General features: G+C 44.2%; 1 protein-coding gene across 1 annotated transcript in view; it reads right to left on the reverse strand.

The window, feature by feature from the left end:
* COLEC12 (collectin subfamily member 12) overlaps positions 1-21,161 on the reverse strand; it is a 178,803-nt gene that overhangs the window by 34,785 nt on the left and 122,857 nt on the right. The window contains exon 3 of the mRNA XM_069568912.1: positions 3,183-3,305. Within this exon, the coding sequence (XP_069425013.1) occupies positions 3,183-3,305 (123 nt within the window). The remainder of the gene's footprint in view (positions 1-3,182; positions 3,306-21,161) is intronic.

Raw genomic sequence — 21,161 nt, forward strand, 5'->3', positions numbered from 1 at the left:
TTTTATTTCCTTCCAACTTCTCCTTCAGAGAAACCTCTTCCTTCGCTGAATATTCTTTTTTTGTTTCTTCCTTTTTATTTTAAAGTTGAATGTGTTTCTCCAGACTTCAAAGGGATGTGTGTGAAGGAAGAAGTTATCTTTCTGCCTCTTGCCATGTTGGGTCACCAGAATCTTATCAACAAGAAAGAAGAATCACTGTTCAAAGTAAGGAGAAAACACATCTGGAAAATATCAGTATTTAAGTTCATCAAGGCTGTGTTTAAAGATAAAAACTTCATGTTGTATTATCTTCTTTTTGTCAGAAGACGCCTGAGGGATGGGGGCCTTGGAGTAGAGAAAGAGGAATAAGAACATGGTCTTGCCTCTGATTTGTCTCGCCCTCTCAATCTCATCCTCCTTTATCCTGGTGAGATACACCCAGAGCAGGCCAAGCAATCTTTGGGATTTTAAGCTTTCAGGGAGGGCCCTGAGTCGCAGCAATTGCTTTAGAGGTCACTGAGTATTGATTGATTGCCTTTATAGAAGTCAGTCATAATTTACAATTCAACCATTCATCCATCTTCTCATTAATTCACTCAATAAACTTTATTGGGTCCCAATTATGTACTATGAGCCACGCGCTAGTAGGAGATTTAATAAATAAAAGATAGCCTCTTGTCTTTTTGGAGCTTACAGTTTGGGTGGTGGGACAGACCCACTGGCAGTAATGATATAGTGCAACAGGGTCTAGAGTGAAAAATAACGCCATGGGGACCAGCAGGTGGGCACCCAACTCAGCTCTCAGGGACTGCTTGCAGGACACGTGTCTGAGGGAGACATGATGGGAAAGAAGGAAGAGAAAGTCATGAGAAAAAGGTGGAGAAGAGGGAAAATGTGTTCCAGGCAAATGGACCCACACAAACAGGCCAGAGCCGAGGCCTTTCCACTCTCATAAAAACAGAGGAAATACCTGTACTTTAAAAAAAAGAAACAAAAAAACCCCCCTCCTTTGGATCTATCTGTATAATTAAAGAGTCTAGACTTTTTTTTTCCCCCAGAGGTGAAAATGACAAAATACCACATAGAGGTATTTCTTCAAACCTTTCTCATCTCTGTTTACTTTCGTGACATCACATAGTGCCCAGCCTTACAGATACCAGTTAAATGACAGTTTGATTTCAAGCCTCTTCTTTATTTGAGTTCACTAGGAAAAGTTGTGGAGAAGTGAGTAATGACCTCAATAACCTAGTAAAGGAAGGTAGCCAGGCCGAATTACCTAGGACATAAAACACCCTCCTTTTCCCCATTAGGTTTCCTCCCCCGCCTTCCCCTGTTCAGCCTTCGCCACGATTTAATAGCCTTTCTTAACACTTGCTCTGTTAATCCTGGGTGAGATTAACTCATTGCAACTGGATAAAATGGCCTGCTAATTTTCCATATTTCCACTGCCCAAGTTCATCAGTCAACACACTATGGGAACACATACAATTTTCCATGGAAATAGGTTTAGAAATGGACTCCATAAGCCTCGACTGTATTATTTTTAATATGTTTTGCCATTCTCATGGCTAGAACTGTAAAAACACAGTTATGAAGAAGAGAGAGTCCTTTAGACTGCAAGGAGATTAAACCAGTCAATCCTAAAGGAAATCCACCCTGAATATTCACTGGAAGGACTAATGCTGAAGCTGCAGCTCCAATACTGTGGCCACCTGATGTGAAGAGCCAACTCATTGGAAAAGACACTGACGCTGGGAAAGACTGAAGGCGAAAGCAGAAGAGGGGGGCAGAGGATGAGATGGTTAGATGGCATCATCAACTCAACAGACATAAGTTTGAGCAAACTCTGGGAAACAGTTGAAGGACAGGGGAGCCTGGTGTGCTGTAGTCCACGGGGTTGCAAAGTGTTCAACACGACTTAGCAACTAAACAACAACAACAAGGAAGACAGAGATTTAGCTGCTGTACTGGGCCCAACCTCAGAACACGTGGCTCAGTTATATCATCTTTGCTCATCACAAGCACCTTGAAGAATGGCACCATTACTGCCATTTTAGAAGGTAAAAAGTCAGTAACACTGAGAGGTTACAATTCATACCCAGGTTACACAGCCAGGCAAGGACTTAGAGTAACTCCTGGCCCGTCAACGAGCACTTAATAAACACTAGCAATTGCTCTTCAAATGGTGGACTCAAGAACTGAACAGGGACCATTCTCATTCTAGTACACTGTTGTCTCAGGAAGCCACTAAATCCTGGGAGAATAGTGGGAGGAGTTACAAGTTGGAGGGAATTCACTTAGCATCTTTCTGTCCCCAGGTCAAATCGACAGGGCAGGGAACAGAGATGGGGACATGTGGAATTCTCCACTTTTAACCTGTCAGGGTGAAGATGAGCAGACCCCATGTCTGCCTCTCTCGCTGAAACCAGACGACACGTCTGTTTCACGTGTCTCTGTGAGGCTTCCGTGGCTGTTTTCTATAAAAGGGTTTACACAGTTCGTGATTCTGTATCAGGACACCTTCACCTGTGGTGTCTGGAATGCCTGTCAGGGTGGGGCGAACCAACCCACTTTATCTGCAAGTCTGGGGGATTCAGGCAAAAATCCTGTACCAACCTTAAACCAGACACGTTGTTCAAAGAATATCTGATAAGCTGTAAAGCACAGCTGACATGGTGGTGCCATCTCTGTGTTTCATTTCTACAGGGCAGTGTTTTTCTGGAGCTAGATAAACAACAGTGACCACAGTAAATGCGCTGAAGAGAGAAAAAGGGAACTATAAGGCCAGTCCTCGGGTGACGTAAGTCGTGTCTCTGGAGGTCTTACCCTCTGTCAATAGAGTTTTCCTGTGTGCTGACTCCAGGGTTTTTGTGGGGCCTCTTAAAGATAAGACGAAAAAAGGCAGAGGAAGAGGGAGTATCTGGAAATAAGTAGGAAAAAGCAATAAAGAGGGAAAAAAATTACAACTCATAAAAGGACCATGATTATGGTTGAAATGACTCAAGAGGAATTGCTCCTTCTATCCGTTCTGATTCCACAGCTATAAGAAGCTCAAGACAGAAAGATGGAGCTTCGGAGGTTTAAGTTTTGCATCTGAATTGTGTTAATGAACTACTTCATGCCTGCAAATGTACTTGTGTTTTCAGGCGTAAATGAATGACAGGAAACTTGCTTTTTAGAAGGAAAAAGAAAACAGTACTTACCTTTGTATCCCAAAATGGCTACTGTGATGGTAAGCAAGGCACATAAAATGTATAGTAGTATGATAGAAAGCTTCAGTGCCCAGTTATTTTTACATTTGGTACATTGTGTTCCTTCTTGAATACCTGTAAGAAAAGGCATATCTTAACAACAGTAACCACAAACACCATTTCAGAAGTAAATTTTTGCATTTTGGTTTAAATACTATAAGAATATAGTTTTCACATATGCCTTTCTATAGGTTGAGTGGTATTTTAAAATCAAACATACTCACCGCTTGAGCAACACATGTAACCCAACTTAAATATTGCCATTATGTTATTATAAACATATTTAACCACTTGAAAATAGCACAGAACTTTGTTTCATAGAACAGTTTCCAAATCACATTCCATTATCATAAGATCTCTATAGGACAAAAGATGTAAAACACCCACATCTACCTGTTTCGGCCACTGTTGGACCAACAGTAATTCAAACACAGCTAACCAAAAAAAAAAAAAAAAAGTGACTTTTCCCTTGACGTTTGTTTCAGTGGGGTGCTTGAGTTAATTCCTACTGTTTTCAAGAGTCACTTGTCAAATTTGTAGGAATTTGGAGAGTTGGTTGTTAAATTGTTGGCAGCTGGAAATCAACCCTGGAGGGACTATTTACACCACGGAAATTTGCAAACACTATACATGATGCCCTCACACATCCCAGATTGGTTTACCAGCATGCCACTGGCTATAATGTACTATATAACTTAATAATGCACTATAACTTACTATAGCAGAAAATATAGGTAATTTTAGGATTAAAATGCTCAATATATAACCACTTTTGTACATTACCTTTATGCAGGAAACAGACACCGACCCTTATTTATCACAGTGATAATGAATAACAACTAGGGAACAACCAGAAAAACCAGACATTTCTGATGAGAAGAGGTAAATTTTTATTGCTCACAGTTGAACTGTTTGAAAAACACTCTAGTCTAAGTGGTAAACCACCATCACTTCTGCAAGGGACTCCAGAAACTAACCCATAAAAAGGGAACTTGCCATAGTTTTATTAGAAACACAGAAGACATAGGCTCTGGACACTTTAATGCGGAAATCCCACTGTAAGGCATGTCGGGAGAGTCCTCCTTTCCTTGACTGGTTTTCCTATGTGCATCTCACTAATAGAGTCCCCCAGGAGCAATAGCACATAAAGGACTGATCTCCTAGAACTGTGCTCAATAACTTTTGATGGATAAATTGTGAAGATTAAGCCACAGCCGAAGTTCCTCCCCTTTGGTTTGTAATTTTACGCCTAGTGCCCTTCTTCAGTGAAAAGAGTCCTTCAGCTGTGTTTAATGCAAAATGATGAGAGAAACAGCATAGAACAATGCCTCACATTTAACTTCCAGGGTTTAACCAATCCCTCCGGTGTCCTGGGTTATACACCCAAGGGGTGGGGGGTTCAAGCTCTCTCTTCCATGGCTTAGAGCAGTGATTCATGGCTTAGAGCAGTGATTCTTGAACTTTCTTATTTCCATCCCTCAGTACTACCACCATCCCATCCCACTGGCTTCACTTGAAGGGCTGGTTAAAACATAGCCTTTCTAATTCAGGAAGTCTGAGAAGGCACCTGAGAATCTGAACTTCCAACAAGTCCCCAGGGGCTGTGATGCTGCAAGTCTGGCCGCCATGCGTTAGAACAGTGCTTTTCAAAAAGTGCTCACAGGTCACGGTGAAGTGCAGATCTGATTCAGTAGGTCTGAGGTAGGAGCTAAGACTCTGCATTTCTAACTAGGTCTAGGAGATGCTTCACTGGAGGAACACAATTTGAGGCGCTAAGGTTTGTTTTAGGAGATGGTCGTGCTGGATCAACCTTTGGTTAACCAGTCCCTTGAAGGTGAATCTGTAAAATGAGACTCATTGATCAAACAGACCTAGAGCTAACCAGCTTCTCAGTATCGTGTTTTTCTCGGTTCTTTTTCTCCTTTCCTTCCCATCCTCCTTCCATCGCCACCTGGATGTTTCAGTGCCACCTCCTGTGTCCAAAACTGACATCGGTACCAGTCCTGCCAAGCCAGATGTCCAACTTCCACCCAACTTACTTATTTCCATCCCTAAATACTACCACCATCCTAATCCTTCAGGTACTCAAACTCAGACATCTTGAAGTCTTCTCTTATAATTATTCTCTAATTCAATCAACCACCAGATATTTTTAATCTTCCTATAGATATTTTTGTCATGATCATCTCATCTACAGTTTATTGATGTTCACTTACTGGCAACCTGTTCCAGTATTCCTGCCTGGAGAATCCCATGGACAGAGGAGCCTGGTGGTCCATGGGGTCACAAAGAGTTAGACACAACTGAGCAACTAACACTTTGACTTTACTGCCTACACCATGCCAGACTCTGATCTAGGGACTTCACATAATCACCCTTCAAGTGGGGAGCAAGAGCTGAAATGACATCCCACAGACATCATAGCTAGGATTTAAACCGGGGTCTGTCAGACTCCAAACACCATGATATCTCCCCTACATCACGGTGCCAGTGTCTCTCTGGTCAAGCTTTCTTATCCATTTCCACGGCCCCCGTCCTAGCGTGAGATCTTCTCATCTCAGTGGAAGAATCTTCTTCCATTCCCACTGGAATCCAGCCTCACCCTGTAACAAAACACTGCTGACCTCATGAAGGTGCCAGAAAGAAAAAAAAAAAAAAAACTTTCAACGGTTCACTCTTAACTAAAGGATGAACACACACACAAACACGTTCATCTGCTCTTAAACTCTCTGTAATCTTGAAAGTTTAAAATGAAACAAAGTCCTCTTATACGCAGGCTTCCCAGGTGGCACTCGTGGTAAAAAATGTGCCTGCCAGTGCAGGAGATGTAAGAGACATGGGTTCGATCCCTAGGTCAAGAAGATCCCCTAGAGAAGGGCATGGCAACCCACTCCTTTATTCTCGCCTGGAGAATCCCAGGGACAGCGGAGCATGGCAGGCTACAGTCCAAAGGGTCCCAAAGAGTTGGACACAACTGAAGTGACAGCATGCATGCAGAGTGAAAATATTTTTTGGAATTGGGAGGGGAGAAGAACAGGTAGAAGGAAATCAACCCTGAATATTCATCAGAAGGACTGATGCTGAAGTTGATGCTCTAGTAACTTTAGTTACCTGATGCAGAGAGCTGACTTATTGGAAAAGACCCTGCTGCTGGGAAAGATTGAAGGCAGAAGGAGGAGGGGCTGGCAGAGGATGAGATGGTTGGATGGCAACACCGATTCAATGGACATGAACTTTCGCAAACTCAGGGAGATGGTGAGGGACAGGGAAGCTTGTCGTCCTGCAGTCCATGGGGTTGTGAAGAATCAGACATGACTTGGCGACTGGACAACAACAAAAGCACAGGCAGATCCACAGACCTGCTGCATCTCACGTTCAGAAAACAGTTAACACGCTTTGGTGGCAACTGTAAAACACAGGAGAGGAGACCCCAGGCTGCAGTGGAAGGACTAGATGACACTTTCATGGCTGATGTGAGGTTGCATTCCTTTTGGGTTTTAGGGCCCTGGCGGGGGGCGGGGGGTGAACTTCTCACATCTCTCCAGGGCAATTTCTTACATTCCATTAGAAGAGCCTCAGAAGATTTGGTCAGAAGGGAGATGACAGCAGATAACAGAATCTGGGGCTATAGGGTTGCCTAGAGGTCACCTGGTCAAGCATCACCCTGTTACTGATGGGGAGAGTAAGGCCAGGTACAGCGGAATCAGAAAGAACGCATCCTGATTCCTGGTGTAGGGGTCCTTCCCTCCCCTGATTGCCATGCCAGCCGGCTCTGGGTTTATCCCTGGACATCTTGGTCTGACAGCTCTGCTCCCAGACAGCTGTCACTGGCCCACATGCCGAAGAGCAGGGTCACTTCCTTGTGACATGCATTTCTCCTTGCTGACTCTATTAGCATTTAATCAACATCAGATGGCACCTCCCGTCCCACTTGACACACTTTCTCTGTCTTGTTTTTTCTCCCTCCCAAGACTTATTTTTCATAAGAATTCTGTTTTATCTTTCCCTCTCTGCCCTCCGCTGGGAGGACATCTGGCTAAACATACGGATGCCTACTACAAAGAGACCCCGCTGGCTCACGGAGCTGGGGGACCCCCTCCTCCTTGGACCTAGATGGTCACAGAAAACATTCAAGAGAGATATCCCCCTGTTACCAGCCTTTGTAGTGTTTGTTTTCTTAGCATTACTTTCCAGAGATGGGGGACTTAATTCCCACTGTGAGGGGCGGGTAGGAAGGGCAGGGAATGGATCGAGACGAGGCTGTGGAGAAGAGATTCTAGCTCAGGAAGTGAAACTTCTGTGTCTCTCACCACCGAGAGAGCCAGCTTATTACAGAGCCTGACCCAAATAGCACATCTGCAATTCAGCAGCCCACAGACAGAACGTGTCTACAGGATCCGTGCCCTCCCTCAGGCTACCCGCCTTGCTCTAGCCCCACTGAATTGGATTCTAGGCTCCTGTTCTGAATGCATCTTCCAGTGTCCAAGGCTGTATTACACAAAAAACATTGGGGAAGCCAAAGGAAGTCAGAATCCCTCTGGCTAACTCCTTGAGGATTCCACGGAAGTTCAGAATAGGCTGACAACTTGGTCCCCAGTCCACAAACTCCAAGTTCCCTGATTCACCCTTATTTCCAACAACACATTTGTTTAAAGTGAGAAGATGGGGGTTGATGGGGCTGCCAATCAGGGGGTACTTAGCTGGTTGGAGAGAATACACTGAAACGCTGCGGGAAATGATGGTGCAGAAGACCAGAAAAATTGACCAGCAAAGAGAATTCCTTTCTGCTGCGGTTCTCCATAAAGAGCCCTCCCAAGTTCTGTGGCCTCAGCCCCAATCTAGTCTGTTTCTCTAATTTTTTTGGAAAACAAGAGTCTCTTTCACTATCATATTTTTCGACCATTACCAAAGGAGGGCTCTCTGTTAACACGGACGCGTACTGATCAGCAAGCGGCCTTCCTCCCTATGGGAAGGCTGGTGCTGCGGACGAATGCAGGGCACTTCCCAGCTGTTTTAATGACCATAAGCGTCCAGAGCTCAGTGGTGTTGCCATAAAGATCATGTTACCACAGAGAAGCTTCAGAAAGCTGGTAGATGGCAAATTCAGAAAACCACAGGTTTTGATCTGAGTTTTTTTTTTTAATCTGAGTTTTGCAGTAACCTTTCCATGTGGTTTTTGTATAGCTATTAATCTACTTCCTGGTGGCATATATTCCCATAAACCCATGAGAATGATTTGGCCCTAACAGTAAAACTGATGATTCAAATTCATCCCTATGATTAAAATGCCATGAAAAGCAACAAAACGGTAAGAGTTAACATCCTAGTTAGTTACTTGGATGTTGGGCAATATCACTAGAATAGAAGTTAAATACATAAAACATTTTATCCCTTGAACAATTAGTTTTTCCTTATTATAAAGACTATTTACTAAATGATGGGATATGGGTTTAGCTAGCATTTTTTTTAAAAAAATATTAATGAGTATTTAGTTTCCAAAATACAAATCCCTGGAAACCTTACTAGGGGCTTCCCTGGTGGCTCAGATGGTAAAAAATCCTCCTGCAATGCAGACCTGGATTCCATACTGGGCGGGGAAGATCTCCTAGAGAAGGCAATGGCAACCCCCTCCAGTATTCTTGCCTGGAAAATTCCATGGACAGAGGAGTCTGGCGGGCTACAGTCCATGGGGTTGCAAAGAGTAGAAATGACTGAGAAAACACATGGACACCTTACTATGCCGTTTCTTAAACAATGCAGGTAATTATGATAACAGGAGGACAAGAATTAAAAACAAAATAACTTTCTGTGCAAAATAAATAAAGCCTCACCACATCTCAATATTCATAAAGATGTATTCAAATCAGAAAAATAATTTACATGAGTTTTATGAATTTGAAATTTTCAGCATTCCTCCTGAGCTTATATTAATATTCTGTACATTTACTAAATGTATAGTTTCTTTCATTAATATTTTTTCATGTATATGCATGGGGCTTCCCCATTGATTCAGCAGTAAAGAATCCCCCTGCAATCCAGGAGGCACAAAAGACACTGGTTCAAACCCTGGGTCGGGAAGATCCCTGGAGGAGAAGTGGCTAACCACTCCAGTATTCTTGGTTGGAAATCCTATGGACAGAGGAGCCTGGTGGGCTATGGTTCATGGGGTTGCAAAGAGTCAGATGTGACTGAAGCGACTAAGCATGCGTATATGTATATAAATGGAAGCCAGTTCTGTTTTGGTTTTAATGTAAAAAGTATACATGCATTATTTGTTTAAAATTTATAATGTATACCTTGTCTGCTAAAAAAAGAATTGTTAAAGCCAAAAGCTAGATAATGATGCCACTCAGAACATACAATGTCTGCCAGGATGTATAGTGTTTCAAAAGAATGCCATTACTTTCTCCTTGTAGTTTTATAATAAGAAATCCTTTATTATATGAACTGTAAACAAATGCCTTCAGTTCTGAGGAGAGGAATCCTCACCCCGGGGGGCAGTTCATCCATCACGTCTCTTACATCTGCCTCTCGCGCTGGCCGCTTCCTCCTGGCCCTCTTCCTATTCATTTCATTCTATGGGCATGGAATTTATTGTCAGCCCTCCTAATGATACACTTCAGCAGCCCTGACTACTTCATTATCAGCATCACCAAACAATGTCCTTCTGTGATCAGGCATTCAATCTTTTAATTAAAAGGACGCGTGAAAATTCGGCTCCAGCTTGGGCCCTTAGACTCTGCCGTATAATTGAGCTGGACACTTGGACTGCACAGGTATTTGGAGGAAAGCCACGAGATATTTGCTTAGTGGATGAGAGTTTGCTCTTGCAGCAAACGTGAAGAGGAATTGCTAAGGATGGTGGCCAGTCTAGAGGACCCGATGTGTGCCACGTACCCCTGCCCAGCTACTTTGTTGTTGAATCGTGTCCAACTCTGTGACCCCCATGGACTGTAGCCCGCCAGGCTCCTCTGTCCATGGGATTCTCCAGGCAAGAATACTGGAGTGGGTTGCCATTTCCTCCTCCAGGGGATCTTCTTGATCCCTGGATCAAACCTGCGGCTCCTGCATTGGGAGGCAGATTCTTTTACCACTGAGCCACCAGGGAAGCCACGCCCTTTAATAACCTTGCCAAGCAGGACTTCTGATCCCAATTTATAGATTTTTAGGAAAGTGAGGGTCAGCGAGGTTGAGTACCTAGGCCAGTAAGTGGCTGAGCTGGGACCTAAACCCAAATTATCACAGGTTGCTCCTCCAAGGTTGCTGACCTCCAGAGGTGAAAGCAAAACAAAGCCAAGTGAAGTATGCCTAAAGAGATAAATCGGAGGAGGCAAACAGGTTACACTTGTGGAATGTTCTGTTGAAACCCAGGGCTATAGAAACATCCTTTCAAATACTGAGAGATGAGCCTTTCTCAGAAATGAAGAAACAGGGAATGAGATGGTTGGATGGCATCACCGACTCAATGGACATGAGTCTGAGCAAACTCTGGGAGATAGTGAAGGACAGAGAAACCCGGTGTGCTGCAGTCCATGGAGTCACAAAGAGTTGGACATGATGAGCCATTGAACAACAATAACAGGAACGAGCAGGAAAACTTGGTCTCCAGCAAGTTAACCATTACAGGCCTGAGGTTTCTACAGGCTATAATTTCTCTTCCTATTCTATGGTGACATACTTGAGCAGCATGTTTATTCCACTCTAAATAAATCCTCATTATCTCTTGGAGGGGTCAGGACTGGGCTTGGAGCTTTGGCTGGTAAGGTCTGTTGGCCCCTCAGAGAAATCGTCCCCCAGTGGCGGTGAAATTTCTGGAATGGAGTGGCCTGGGAAGAGAAGTTAATTTTATTCAAAAAAAATATTTTTATTTATTTATTTGCATGTGCTGGGCCTTAGTTGCAGCACATAGGATCTTTAGTTACAGCATGCGGGATGTTTGGTCAACTCTTAGCTGTGGCATGTGGAATCAAGTTCCCCGACCAGGGATTGAACCTGGGTCCCCTACATTGGGAGCACAAAGTCTTAGACACTGGATCACCAGGGAAGTCCCTGAGAAGGTAGATTTATACTCAGTAATTGCAAGGTAAACTATGAGGCATGCAGAACCTTGAGCTTGGAACCAAAAGTTGGTTGCCCCTGTTGAGTTTTCTTCTAAAGTTCTAGTTCACTGAAATAGAAGCCTTAAAAGTCAATGGCTAACCCATCTATGGACCCAAATAGTTGCTGGTGGTTCAAGGCTGCAGGAGTTGGGTCAGATAAGTTAGTGGAAAGGAAGGAAGTGAAATAAGGCTTTCTTAAGTGGTAATAAAAAGTTAATGTATCAAGCGGGTTTCCCTGGTGGCTCCCTGGTAAAGAATCTGCCTGCCAATGCAGGAGACACAGGTTCAATCCCTGGTCCAGGAAGGTGCCACATGCTGCGGAGCAACTAAGCTCATGTGCCATAACCACATAAGCATGTGCTCTGGAGCCTGGGAGCTGCAACTGCTGAAGCCCGCACACCACAATGAAGACTAGCCACCACTCACTGCAACTAGAGAAAAGCCTGTACAGCATGAAGATCCTGCCCAGCCAAAAAATAAAATAAATAAATACAGTGATTAAAAAATTAAATATCTAGCCTCCTAACCCCCCTTTTTGAAAAAACCTACTTGGAGAACTTCAGAAAAATCCAATTCTTTTTACAAATACCAGCTTGACCCCGTGGCTCAGAAATCCACTGCCACACTAACAGCTCCAGGTGGTTTGGAGTAGATTTCAAGATGCTCACTGCTAGCATCCTCTGACCATGCAGGTCCTTAGAACCTCACAGTCCAGAAGAGGTCAGTAGTCGACTCAGCCAGTGTCCATCTTACTAGTGAGGGAACTGCAGCTTGGTGAACCTGACCACCCTCCCAGGCTGGCCCTGGCTTCAAGACTCAGGTCTCTGAATTCTCCGCCTAAGTTCTTTAAATCCCAAAACACAGCCCCCCCATACTTCTTTCTTACTATATCCTATTTATTCAAGAAGCAAGGATGTAGCATTTAGTCTGTACCACGCACTGGGTATTACGGTGAACAAAACAGATGACAATCTCTGTCCTTATAGAACTTACACGAGAGTGGGAGGATATTTTAACAACACTGCAATGGCAGCCCACTCCAGTACTCTTACCTGGAAAATCCCATGGACGGAGGAGCCTGGTAGGCTGCAGTCCATGGTGTCCGCAAAGAGTCAGACACGACTGAGTGACTTCACTTTCACTTTTCACTTCCGTGCACTGGAGAAGGAAATGGCAACCCACTCCAGTGTTCTTGCCTGGAGAATCCCAGGGATGGCAGAGCCTGGTGGGCTCTTGTCTATGGGATCGCACAGAGTAGGACACGACTGAAGTGACTTAGCAGCAGCAGCAGCAGCTGTTGTTGTTTAGTTGCTAAGTTGTGTCTGACTCTTTTGGGACCCCATGGACCATAGCCCACCAGGCTCCTCTGTTCATGGTATTTCCCAGGCAAGAATACTGGAATGGGCTGCCATTTCCTTCTCCAGGGAAAGCAAGAAACGGACAGAGGGTGTGTGGAGAGCAGGTGGATGGCAGTGGAAACAGGTGGTCAGAGAAGGCTTCGGGGAGGAAGATCTGAGCACAAGCTAGCAGCATGGAGCGTCTGGGCTGGGTGCTCACAGCATGCCCTCAGGGTTTGCCTGTTTCCTTTCCACATCCTAAGACTGGCCCTCCGTCTCCCTGCAACACTCTTCTCTTACCAAATGTCTTCTTTAAAAAAACCTTCCTCACAAGTTTCTTCCTGGATGAATCTTTTCCTAAGGAGCCTCCCCCAAGCCCTGAACCCCCTCGGTTCTTCTGAAAGTCACAAGATTTAAATCTATTAGGTTCATTCGTGTGGTTTTCAAATAATTCAAATGCCATCATCTTGGCTACCACTCGGGTGTGTATGTGTGTTAGTTGCTGAGTCGTATCCGGCTCTTTTCGACTCCATGGACTGTAGCCCGCCAGGCTCCTCTGTCCATGGAATTTTCCAGGCAAGAATACTGGAGTGGATTGCCATTTCCTCCTCCAGGGGATCTTCCCAACCCTGGGATAGAGCCGGGGTCTCCCGCCCTGCAAGCAAATTTTGGTGGTCTGAACCACCAGGGAAGCTGAGGGCTGCTTTTGCCTTTCTCTGAACAAACCAAATGCCTTCTGTACCCCCTATATGCCCTTCAGATTCACATACATGAGCCTGGAGCATAGAGCCCGCCATGGACACACGTGCCGTCACCCCTCAGCTGGCCCCAGTCACGTGACGGGCAATAGCATCATGTACGACGCTTTCACACTCTTCTCCCCCACTTTGTGGCCAGCTTCCTGTGTGACAAGGGATGCGCCGAGCTCGGTGTCCCGGAGGCCAGGGTGTAGATGTCCTAGGAGAGGCATTCAGTTAAGGGTCAAAATACAGACACACAGGACACCTTCCAACCAAACAAGCAGGAACCCTGGGCTCCAGAGCAAGCATTTCTTTTTCACCCCTGGAGGGGAGGGCGGTGAAGTGGGATTTACTAACCAAAGAAATGCAGATCTACAGACCCTTCTGGCTTGCAAGGCTGTGTCTGGCATCCCTCAGCTCTCACAGAACTAAAACCAACAGAACAGAGGTGAGAAAGCAAACTCACAGCCCAACACTTGCCTGGAGCGTGCTTGCTTTTACAGTGCCATTTGGGGGCAGCTGCGCTGAGCGGGCAAGTCTCAGTTAATGATAGTGTGTTTGTTGTTTATTACTGAAGCAGTGTTGGGGCATGTGGAAATTATGCTTCAGAGCAGGTGCTGGAAAAAAATAAAAAAGACATCTATGCTTCTCTCACAGACCTACTTGATTTTTTTTTTCAAACCAACAAAACGACTGCTTTGATGAAGAAAAAAAAAAAAAGGACCTCAGTGTCAGTGAAAATACCAATCAGCCCGACACATACTCTTCATTTCTGTATGAATATGTTTTCCACTTTCTTCAAGTGAAGACGAGAGCTGAGGACACTTGAATTAAGGGAAAAGTGAGCCAAGACAAAGAGTTGACTCATTGGAAAAGACCCTGATGCTGGGAGGGACTGCGGGCAGGAGGAGAAGGGGACGACAGAGGATGAGATGGCTGGATGGCATCACTGACTTGATGCACATGAGTTTGGGTGAACTCTGGGAGTTGGTGTTGGACAGGGAGGCCTGGTGTGCTACAATTCATGGAGTCGCAAAGAGTCGGACACGACTGAGCGACTGAACTGAGCTGAGCCAAGACAGAGAGACAGATTTTTACTGTTGGCGTTTTAAAGGAATTATCTGTTCCGTGAGGAAGGCAATCTCTGTTCAGAACCTTGAAGAGAAGTTGATGGATTTGAAATGACCCAGATGCAGGGCGGCAGGGGAAAGCTGGTAAAAAATAAGTAATGAGGAAAATGAGAAGGATCTATTGTACAGACCACGGGATGAGTTGTGAGGGGGGTGTGGTCTCCAGATTTGGTGAAGAGCATCTGTTCACCAGCTTGGTATTCACATTTGTGATTAAAAATGGACAAAGGACAAACAGAAGAAGAAATCTTTGTATGGGGCATTCAGCCCTGGGTGTAGCAGTCAAAGGAAAGAAACTGGAAAATAAAAGTGGAAAATCACTGCACTAGAAAGTCAGAAGGCATACAACCAATTACAAGTAAATGTAAAGTAGGAAAGTACATGCTTATTAACACTGCCATGCCTTTGTAAACAGTTCATAAATGAGTGTTAAATTTAGAAATCTGTTTAAAACTGAAACAACTAGATGAAAAGATGGATAAGTACATGTACGTATATGTATACACACACACATACTCATGGACAGAAGAGCCTGGGGGCTATAGTCCATGGAGTCGCAAAGAGTGGGACATGACAGAGTGACTGAGTAGGCACACACACACAGTGACTTTCTTCAGACAGTAGAGATGCTTTTTAAAAAACATTTCCAAAGCAAAAATCAAATTCATGACTTCCCATCATTTCTCAGGGCTGTGCTGGAGCCAGCTTACTCTAACTGCTTGTATCTCCTCACATTTTACAGATGGCTCAGTAGGAAAGAAAACGCCTGCCAAAGCTGGAGACTCGGGTTCAATCCCTGGGTCAGGAAGATCCCCTGGAGGAGGAAAAAGGCAACCCACTCCAGTATTCTTGCCTGGAGAATTCCATGGACAGAAGAGCCTGGTGGGCTGTAGTCCACGGGGTCGTAAAGAGTCGGACACAACTGAACGACAGTATGTAGTGCTTAGGATAAAATCATTTAATTGTATTTCATGCCCAAAGAAATGAATTTTATTGCCCAAATGGCCCAACACTCTTAATTAGGGCTGTAAATTGGTTAAAAACAGACTGAAAGAAGAAGAGGCTTTGGACAAGTTTCTCACAGCAATGTCCAATCTGCACCCAGCTCAGGATTCTCACTAGTACTCCAGTGAAGGTGGAATTTAGAATTAATAGCAGGATTACCCACCAGGGAGTCATTCAAATATTTTATTTCTAATATGCAGCACCTATCGGTTTACATAAACTCCCAGAAACCTGTATATAGTTTAGAATATAGTGTGGGTTCATTCCTTATTATTCTTTAAATTATTCTTTAAAATCCATGTACGTATGGACACCTTATCTTTGACAAAGGAGGCAAGAATATACAATGGAGAAAAGATAATCTTCTTAACAAGTGGTGCTGGGAAAACTGGTCAACCACTTGTAAAAGAATGAAACTAGAACACTTTCTAACACCATACACAAAAATAAACTCAAAATGGATTAAAGATCTAAATGTAAGACCAGAAACTATAAAACTCTTAGAGAACATAGGCAAAACACTCTCCGACATACATCACAGCAGGGTCCTCTATGACCCACCTCCCAGAATATTGGAAACAAAAGCAAAAATAAACAAATGGGACCTAATTAAACTTAAAAGCTTCTGCACAACAAAGGAATCTATAAGCAAGGTGAAAGACAGCCTTCAGAATGGGAGAAAATAATAGCAAATGAAGCAACTGACAAACAACTAATCTCAAAAATATACAAGCAACTCCTGCAGCTCAATTCCAGAAAAATAAATGACCCAATCAAAAAATGGGCCAAATAACTAAACAGACATTTCTCCAAAGAAGACATACAGATGGCTAACAAACACACGAAAAGATGCTCAACATCACTCATTATTAGAGAAATGCAAATCAAAACCACAATGAGGTACCATTTCACACCAGTCAGAATGGCTGTGATCCAAAACTCTACAAGCAATAAATGCTGGAGAGGGTGTGGAGAAAAGGGAACCCACTTACACTGTTGGTGGGAATGCAAATTAGTACAGCCACTATGGAGAACAGTGTGGAGATCCCTTAAAAAACTGTAAATAGAACTGCCTTATGACCCAGCAATCCCACTGCTGGGCATACACACCAAGGAAACCAGAATTGAAAGAGACACATGTACCCCAATGTTCATCACAACACTGTTTATAATAGCCAGGATGTGGAAGCAACCTAGATGTCCATCAGCAAACGAATGGATAAGAAAGCCGTGGTACATATACACAATGGAATATTACTCAGCCATCAAAAAGAATACATGTGAATCAGTTCTAAGAAGGTGGATGAAACTGGAGCCAATTATACAGAGTGAAGTAGGCCAGGAAGAAAAACACCAATACAATATAATAAGGCATATATATGGAATTTAGAAAGATGGAAACAATAACCCTGTATGCAAGACAGCAAAAGAGACACAGATGTATAGAACAGTCTTTTGGACTCTGTGGGAGAGGGTGAGGGTGGGATGACTTGGGAGAATGGCATTGAAACATGTATATTACCATATGTGAAATGAATCGCCAGTCCAGGTTCAATGCATGATACAGGATGCTTGGGGCTGGTGCACTGGGATGACCCAGAGGGATGGGATCTGGAGGGAGGTGGGAGGGGGGTTCAGGATGGGGAACACATGTACACCTGTGGTGTATTCAAGACAATGTATAGCAAAATCAATACAATATTGTAAAGTAATTAGCCTCCAATTAAAGTAAATAAATTTATATTAAAAAAATAACTAAATAAGGTGTGTCCCAATCAAAAGAGATTTAAGAAATGTATCAACCAAATAACAATTTGTAAATCTTGTTTGAATTCTATTTTAAAAACCAACAGTTTTAAAAAATAAATACTTTTTTAAAAAGTTTCTATCTTTAGGAGATAAAAAATAAAATAAAATAAAATCTCTTACTATAAAGCAGTCCCTGTTGGTTAAAAGATGTTGTTGTCTTTAGCAGCCACTATACAGAGTGATATGGGCTTTCCTGGTGGCTCAGTTGGTAAAGAATCTGCCTGTAATGTAACAGACCCAGGTTCAATCCCTGGGTCAGGAAGATCCCCTGGAGAAGGGAATGGCTGCCAAGGGAGTATTCTTGTCTGGAGAATTCCATGGATAGAGGAACCTGGTGGGCTGCAGTCCATGGGGTCATAAAGAGTTGGACATGACTTTTACTTTCATGGATAGACTTTTACTTTCACTACTTCACCATGTGATGCAGGGATGGGCTTTACTGGCAGACCAAGGACGCACCCAGCCACCTTCTAGAATGAGGCCTGAGCATTGCTCTTCCTTCTTGGGGGAGCAAAGCTTCCCAACCTTACTGTTGGAAAAGCCACTTGAACCTCAGGTCTTACTGATGACAGGCCAGCAGTATCATCTCATGAGCACAAAGACAGCACTATTTCATTGACTTCACGTTATGTGTGGCCTTGGAGAGGAACTGAGAAAGAAGGATTCAGTGATTCACAAAACATCCATTGCTAAATGTGGAATCAGATGAAGTCTGGACTGCATAGCTCCAGCTCCTTTGCGATACTCCTTCCTGCTGGAAAGCAGTTGTGTTACAGCTGCAGAACTAGTAAAGACAACCAGCCACCTGTAAATACAACCAACTGGTTGCCCTGAAACAATCTGTCCCTTTATACAGCACTTAGGGGAAACAACACCTAATAAACAACACCTAGTAAGGAAGAGGAAAAACCCCACTCACAGCCACAGTTATGACAGTGCTTATAAAATTAGATGTACTAATTTATTAGGGTAGACAGTGCACCCAAATGACTGTATGATTGCATTTTTACTAATTTTTATCCATAGGACTGTTACATAGGAGTTAATCTTCCCAACTTTGAGCTTGGTGGGAAGATCTATCTGTTTCTACTCCTGCTTACTTCCCAGACATACATCCCAACGGGGCACAAAGCACTGAAGAGAAATGTTTATCCAAATGGAGTTGGAAAAGTCAAGGGCTCCAGGTGGACCCTGGGGCTCTGAGAAGGCCCCTTCTTTTAATGGCTTCTGCTGCACAGGCCCAGGGGAGGATGGGAAGGATCACAGAGTAGGGGATGGAGACAAGATCTTTTCTTAAGAGCAAAGGCTTGTGATTACCTAGACAGAATAGGTTGTCTGAGGCGGTACAGTCAAAGCTATGGTCTTTCCATTAATCATGTACAGATGTGAGAGTCGGACCACAAAGAAGCACCAAAGAACTGATGCTTTCAAACTGCGGTGCTGGAGAAGACTCTTGAGAGTCCCTTGGATAGTAAGGAGATCAAACCAGTTAATCCTAAAGGAAATCGACCCTGAAAATTCATTGGGAGGACTGATGCTGAAGCTGAAGCTCAAATACTTAGGCCACCTGATATGAAGAACTGACTTACTGGAAAAGATTCTGTTGCTGGGAAAGACTGAGGGTAGGAGGAAAAGGGGGTGACTGAGGATGAGATGGTTAGATGGCATCACCAACTCAATGGACATGAGTTTGAACAAGCTCCAGAAGGTAGTGAAGGACAGGGAAGCCTGGTGTGCTGCAGCCCACGGGGTCGCAAAGAGTCGGACATGACTTAGCAACTGAACAGCAACAAAAAAAGACAGACTAGAACAGGGAGAGCTGTGGCCACAGGGAAATGAAAGTAAGCAACGACAGGCTTTCACAGACTGTAAGGAAGGTTCCTACCATCAAGTCATTCTTGTCCCAACAAGCCGGGAAACCCCGAGGTGGAGTGTCTACAATTTGCTCACTGGGGCACAGAGGTGATAAAGATTATTTCTGTTAATGATAAAAAGTGGTTTCTAGAGAGTGAAGGACAAGCAAACTAGAACATGAAATGAGTATCTGCACAATAGTCATGTAAATTACTATATGACATCTAGGTCAAAATCAAACCAGCATGGCAGGCAGAGAAATGAGTGCCAATCTAAGATCCACTGTCAAAATGCGGGGATTCTTATTTACCAAATGGCCAACCTGCTTCCAATATTAAGGTTTTACACCTGCACACCTTCCCAGGTGACTCAGTGGTAAAGAATCTGCCTGCAGTGTGGGAAACCTGGGTTCGATCCCTGGGTTGGGGAGATCCCCTGGAGAAGGGAATGGCAACCCACTCCAGTATTCTTGCCTGGAGAATCCCATAGACAGAGGAGCCTGGCGGGCTGCTGTCCATAGGGTCACAAAGAGTTGGACATGACTTAGTGACCAATCACATTCCCTTTTCAGGCTTTAAGCTAAGGCAGATCAATAACTTTCTGTCTTTGCATCTGCACCTTTTCCTTGTAAGTCCTGCCACAGCTCCTGCCAGACAGAATGCTCTCAACCACTTCTGGTTTGGTGCCCCCAGAGTAGAATGGGTTTTTGTTCAAATAAACTCTTAATATTCTTCATATGCCTCAGTTTACCTCTGAATGGTTCATTCAAGTCAGAGAGGAGCCCAGACCACGTCTCCCCTGTGATGAGGACAAAACCCATTGGCGGTGGTGGTGGATGGGCACAAAAGCTGGATCCGTAGCCAAGGCGCTTTTCATCGGTTTCCTCCTCTTAACTTCCCATCTTGATGAAAAATGTGGAATTCCTCTGCATGCTTCTGACAGTCACCTTTCCCCTTCCACAGTGATCAGGAAGGGGGTCTGCAGATGCTTCCAGCCGAGACAGGAGGAGCAGACACCCAGCGATAGCAAAGGCGCGGGGAGGCAGTGTGGACATATAGCCGGAGTCAGACAAGACTGGGACTATTTCCTTAGCCACACTGATGAAGGGTTTCTACCAGGTCCTTAGTGAGGAGCAACTGGAACCTGATATCAAAACCCACTGTATGCCTTCCTAGTTTATTGTATATAATTAAGTACCACCAACTGTGCAGGCTTTGCATTCCAGGGCATGGGATCAGTCATTCTCGACAATCCTTTTGTTGACTTCCTTAAGTCCCAGCTAAGAAGCCCTTGAGGGCTTCCCTGAACTGGGAGGAACTGATTACCATGGTAGAACTCTAGTGCCCAGGAATGCCCCCCTATCCCCCTATTCCCCCCTCTACCCCACCCCCATCATCTCCGCCCAGTGTGCTTCATGGCACACGCACAGGGGAGCATCAGACAACAGGCACACCAGGTGCATGCCTTGCCTCCAACTGCAGAAGAGGCCAGTGCATGGCCACGTGACTAGGAATGCATATTTCTACCACCATACTAAGCAAAGTAGCGAGACCTCCCTGTTAAATCCCCCTCTTTGCTCCCCTTTGGAGCCTGGACCTTGTCTAGTGTGTGGGCCCTGCTCTGCCAAGGACCCAGGGGGATTGGGAGGGTGGTCTTCCAAATACCTCAGGCCTAGGCTGCTGTTTCAAACCACTTGGCTCATGTAAAGCATTGCTAGAATTGGAGGTGTTTCAAAGGCAATGAAGAACATATGAGAACAAATGATCTAATACATAGAGTGAATTCCTGGAGACTTAGTCACTGAGCAAGGAGGCAAAACAGACCTTGAGTGATGGTACACCTTGAGGTCCTTGAAAAGACATCTTCTCAGGGACCATAATTTATCCTTCTATCTTGGGAACACTATAAGCAATATTTGTCAAATACAGATTTTACAGATTCTTAATATTTAGGGAAC

This window comes from Ovis canadensis, chromosome 23 (assembly GCF_042477335.2).
Source record: "Ovis canadensis isolate MfBH-ARS-UI-01 breed Bighorn chromosome 23, ARS-UI_OviCan_v2, whole genome shotgun sequence".
NCBI classification, from domain to species: Eukaryota; Metazoa; Chordata; class Mammalia; order Artiodactyla; family Bovidae; genus Ovis; species Ovis canadensis.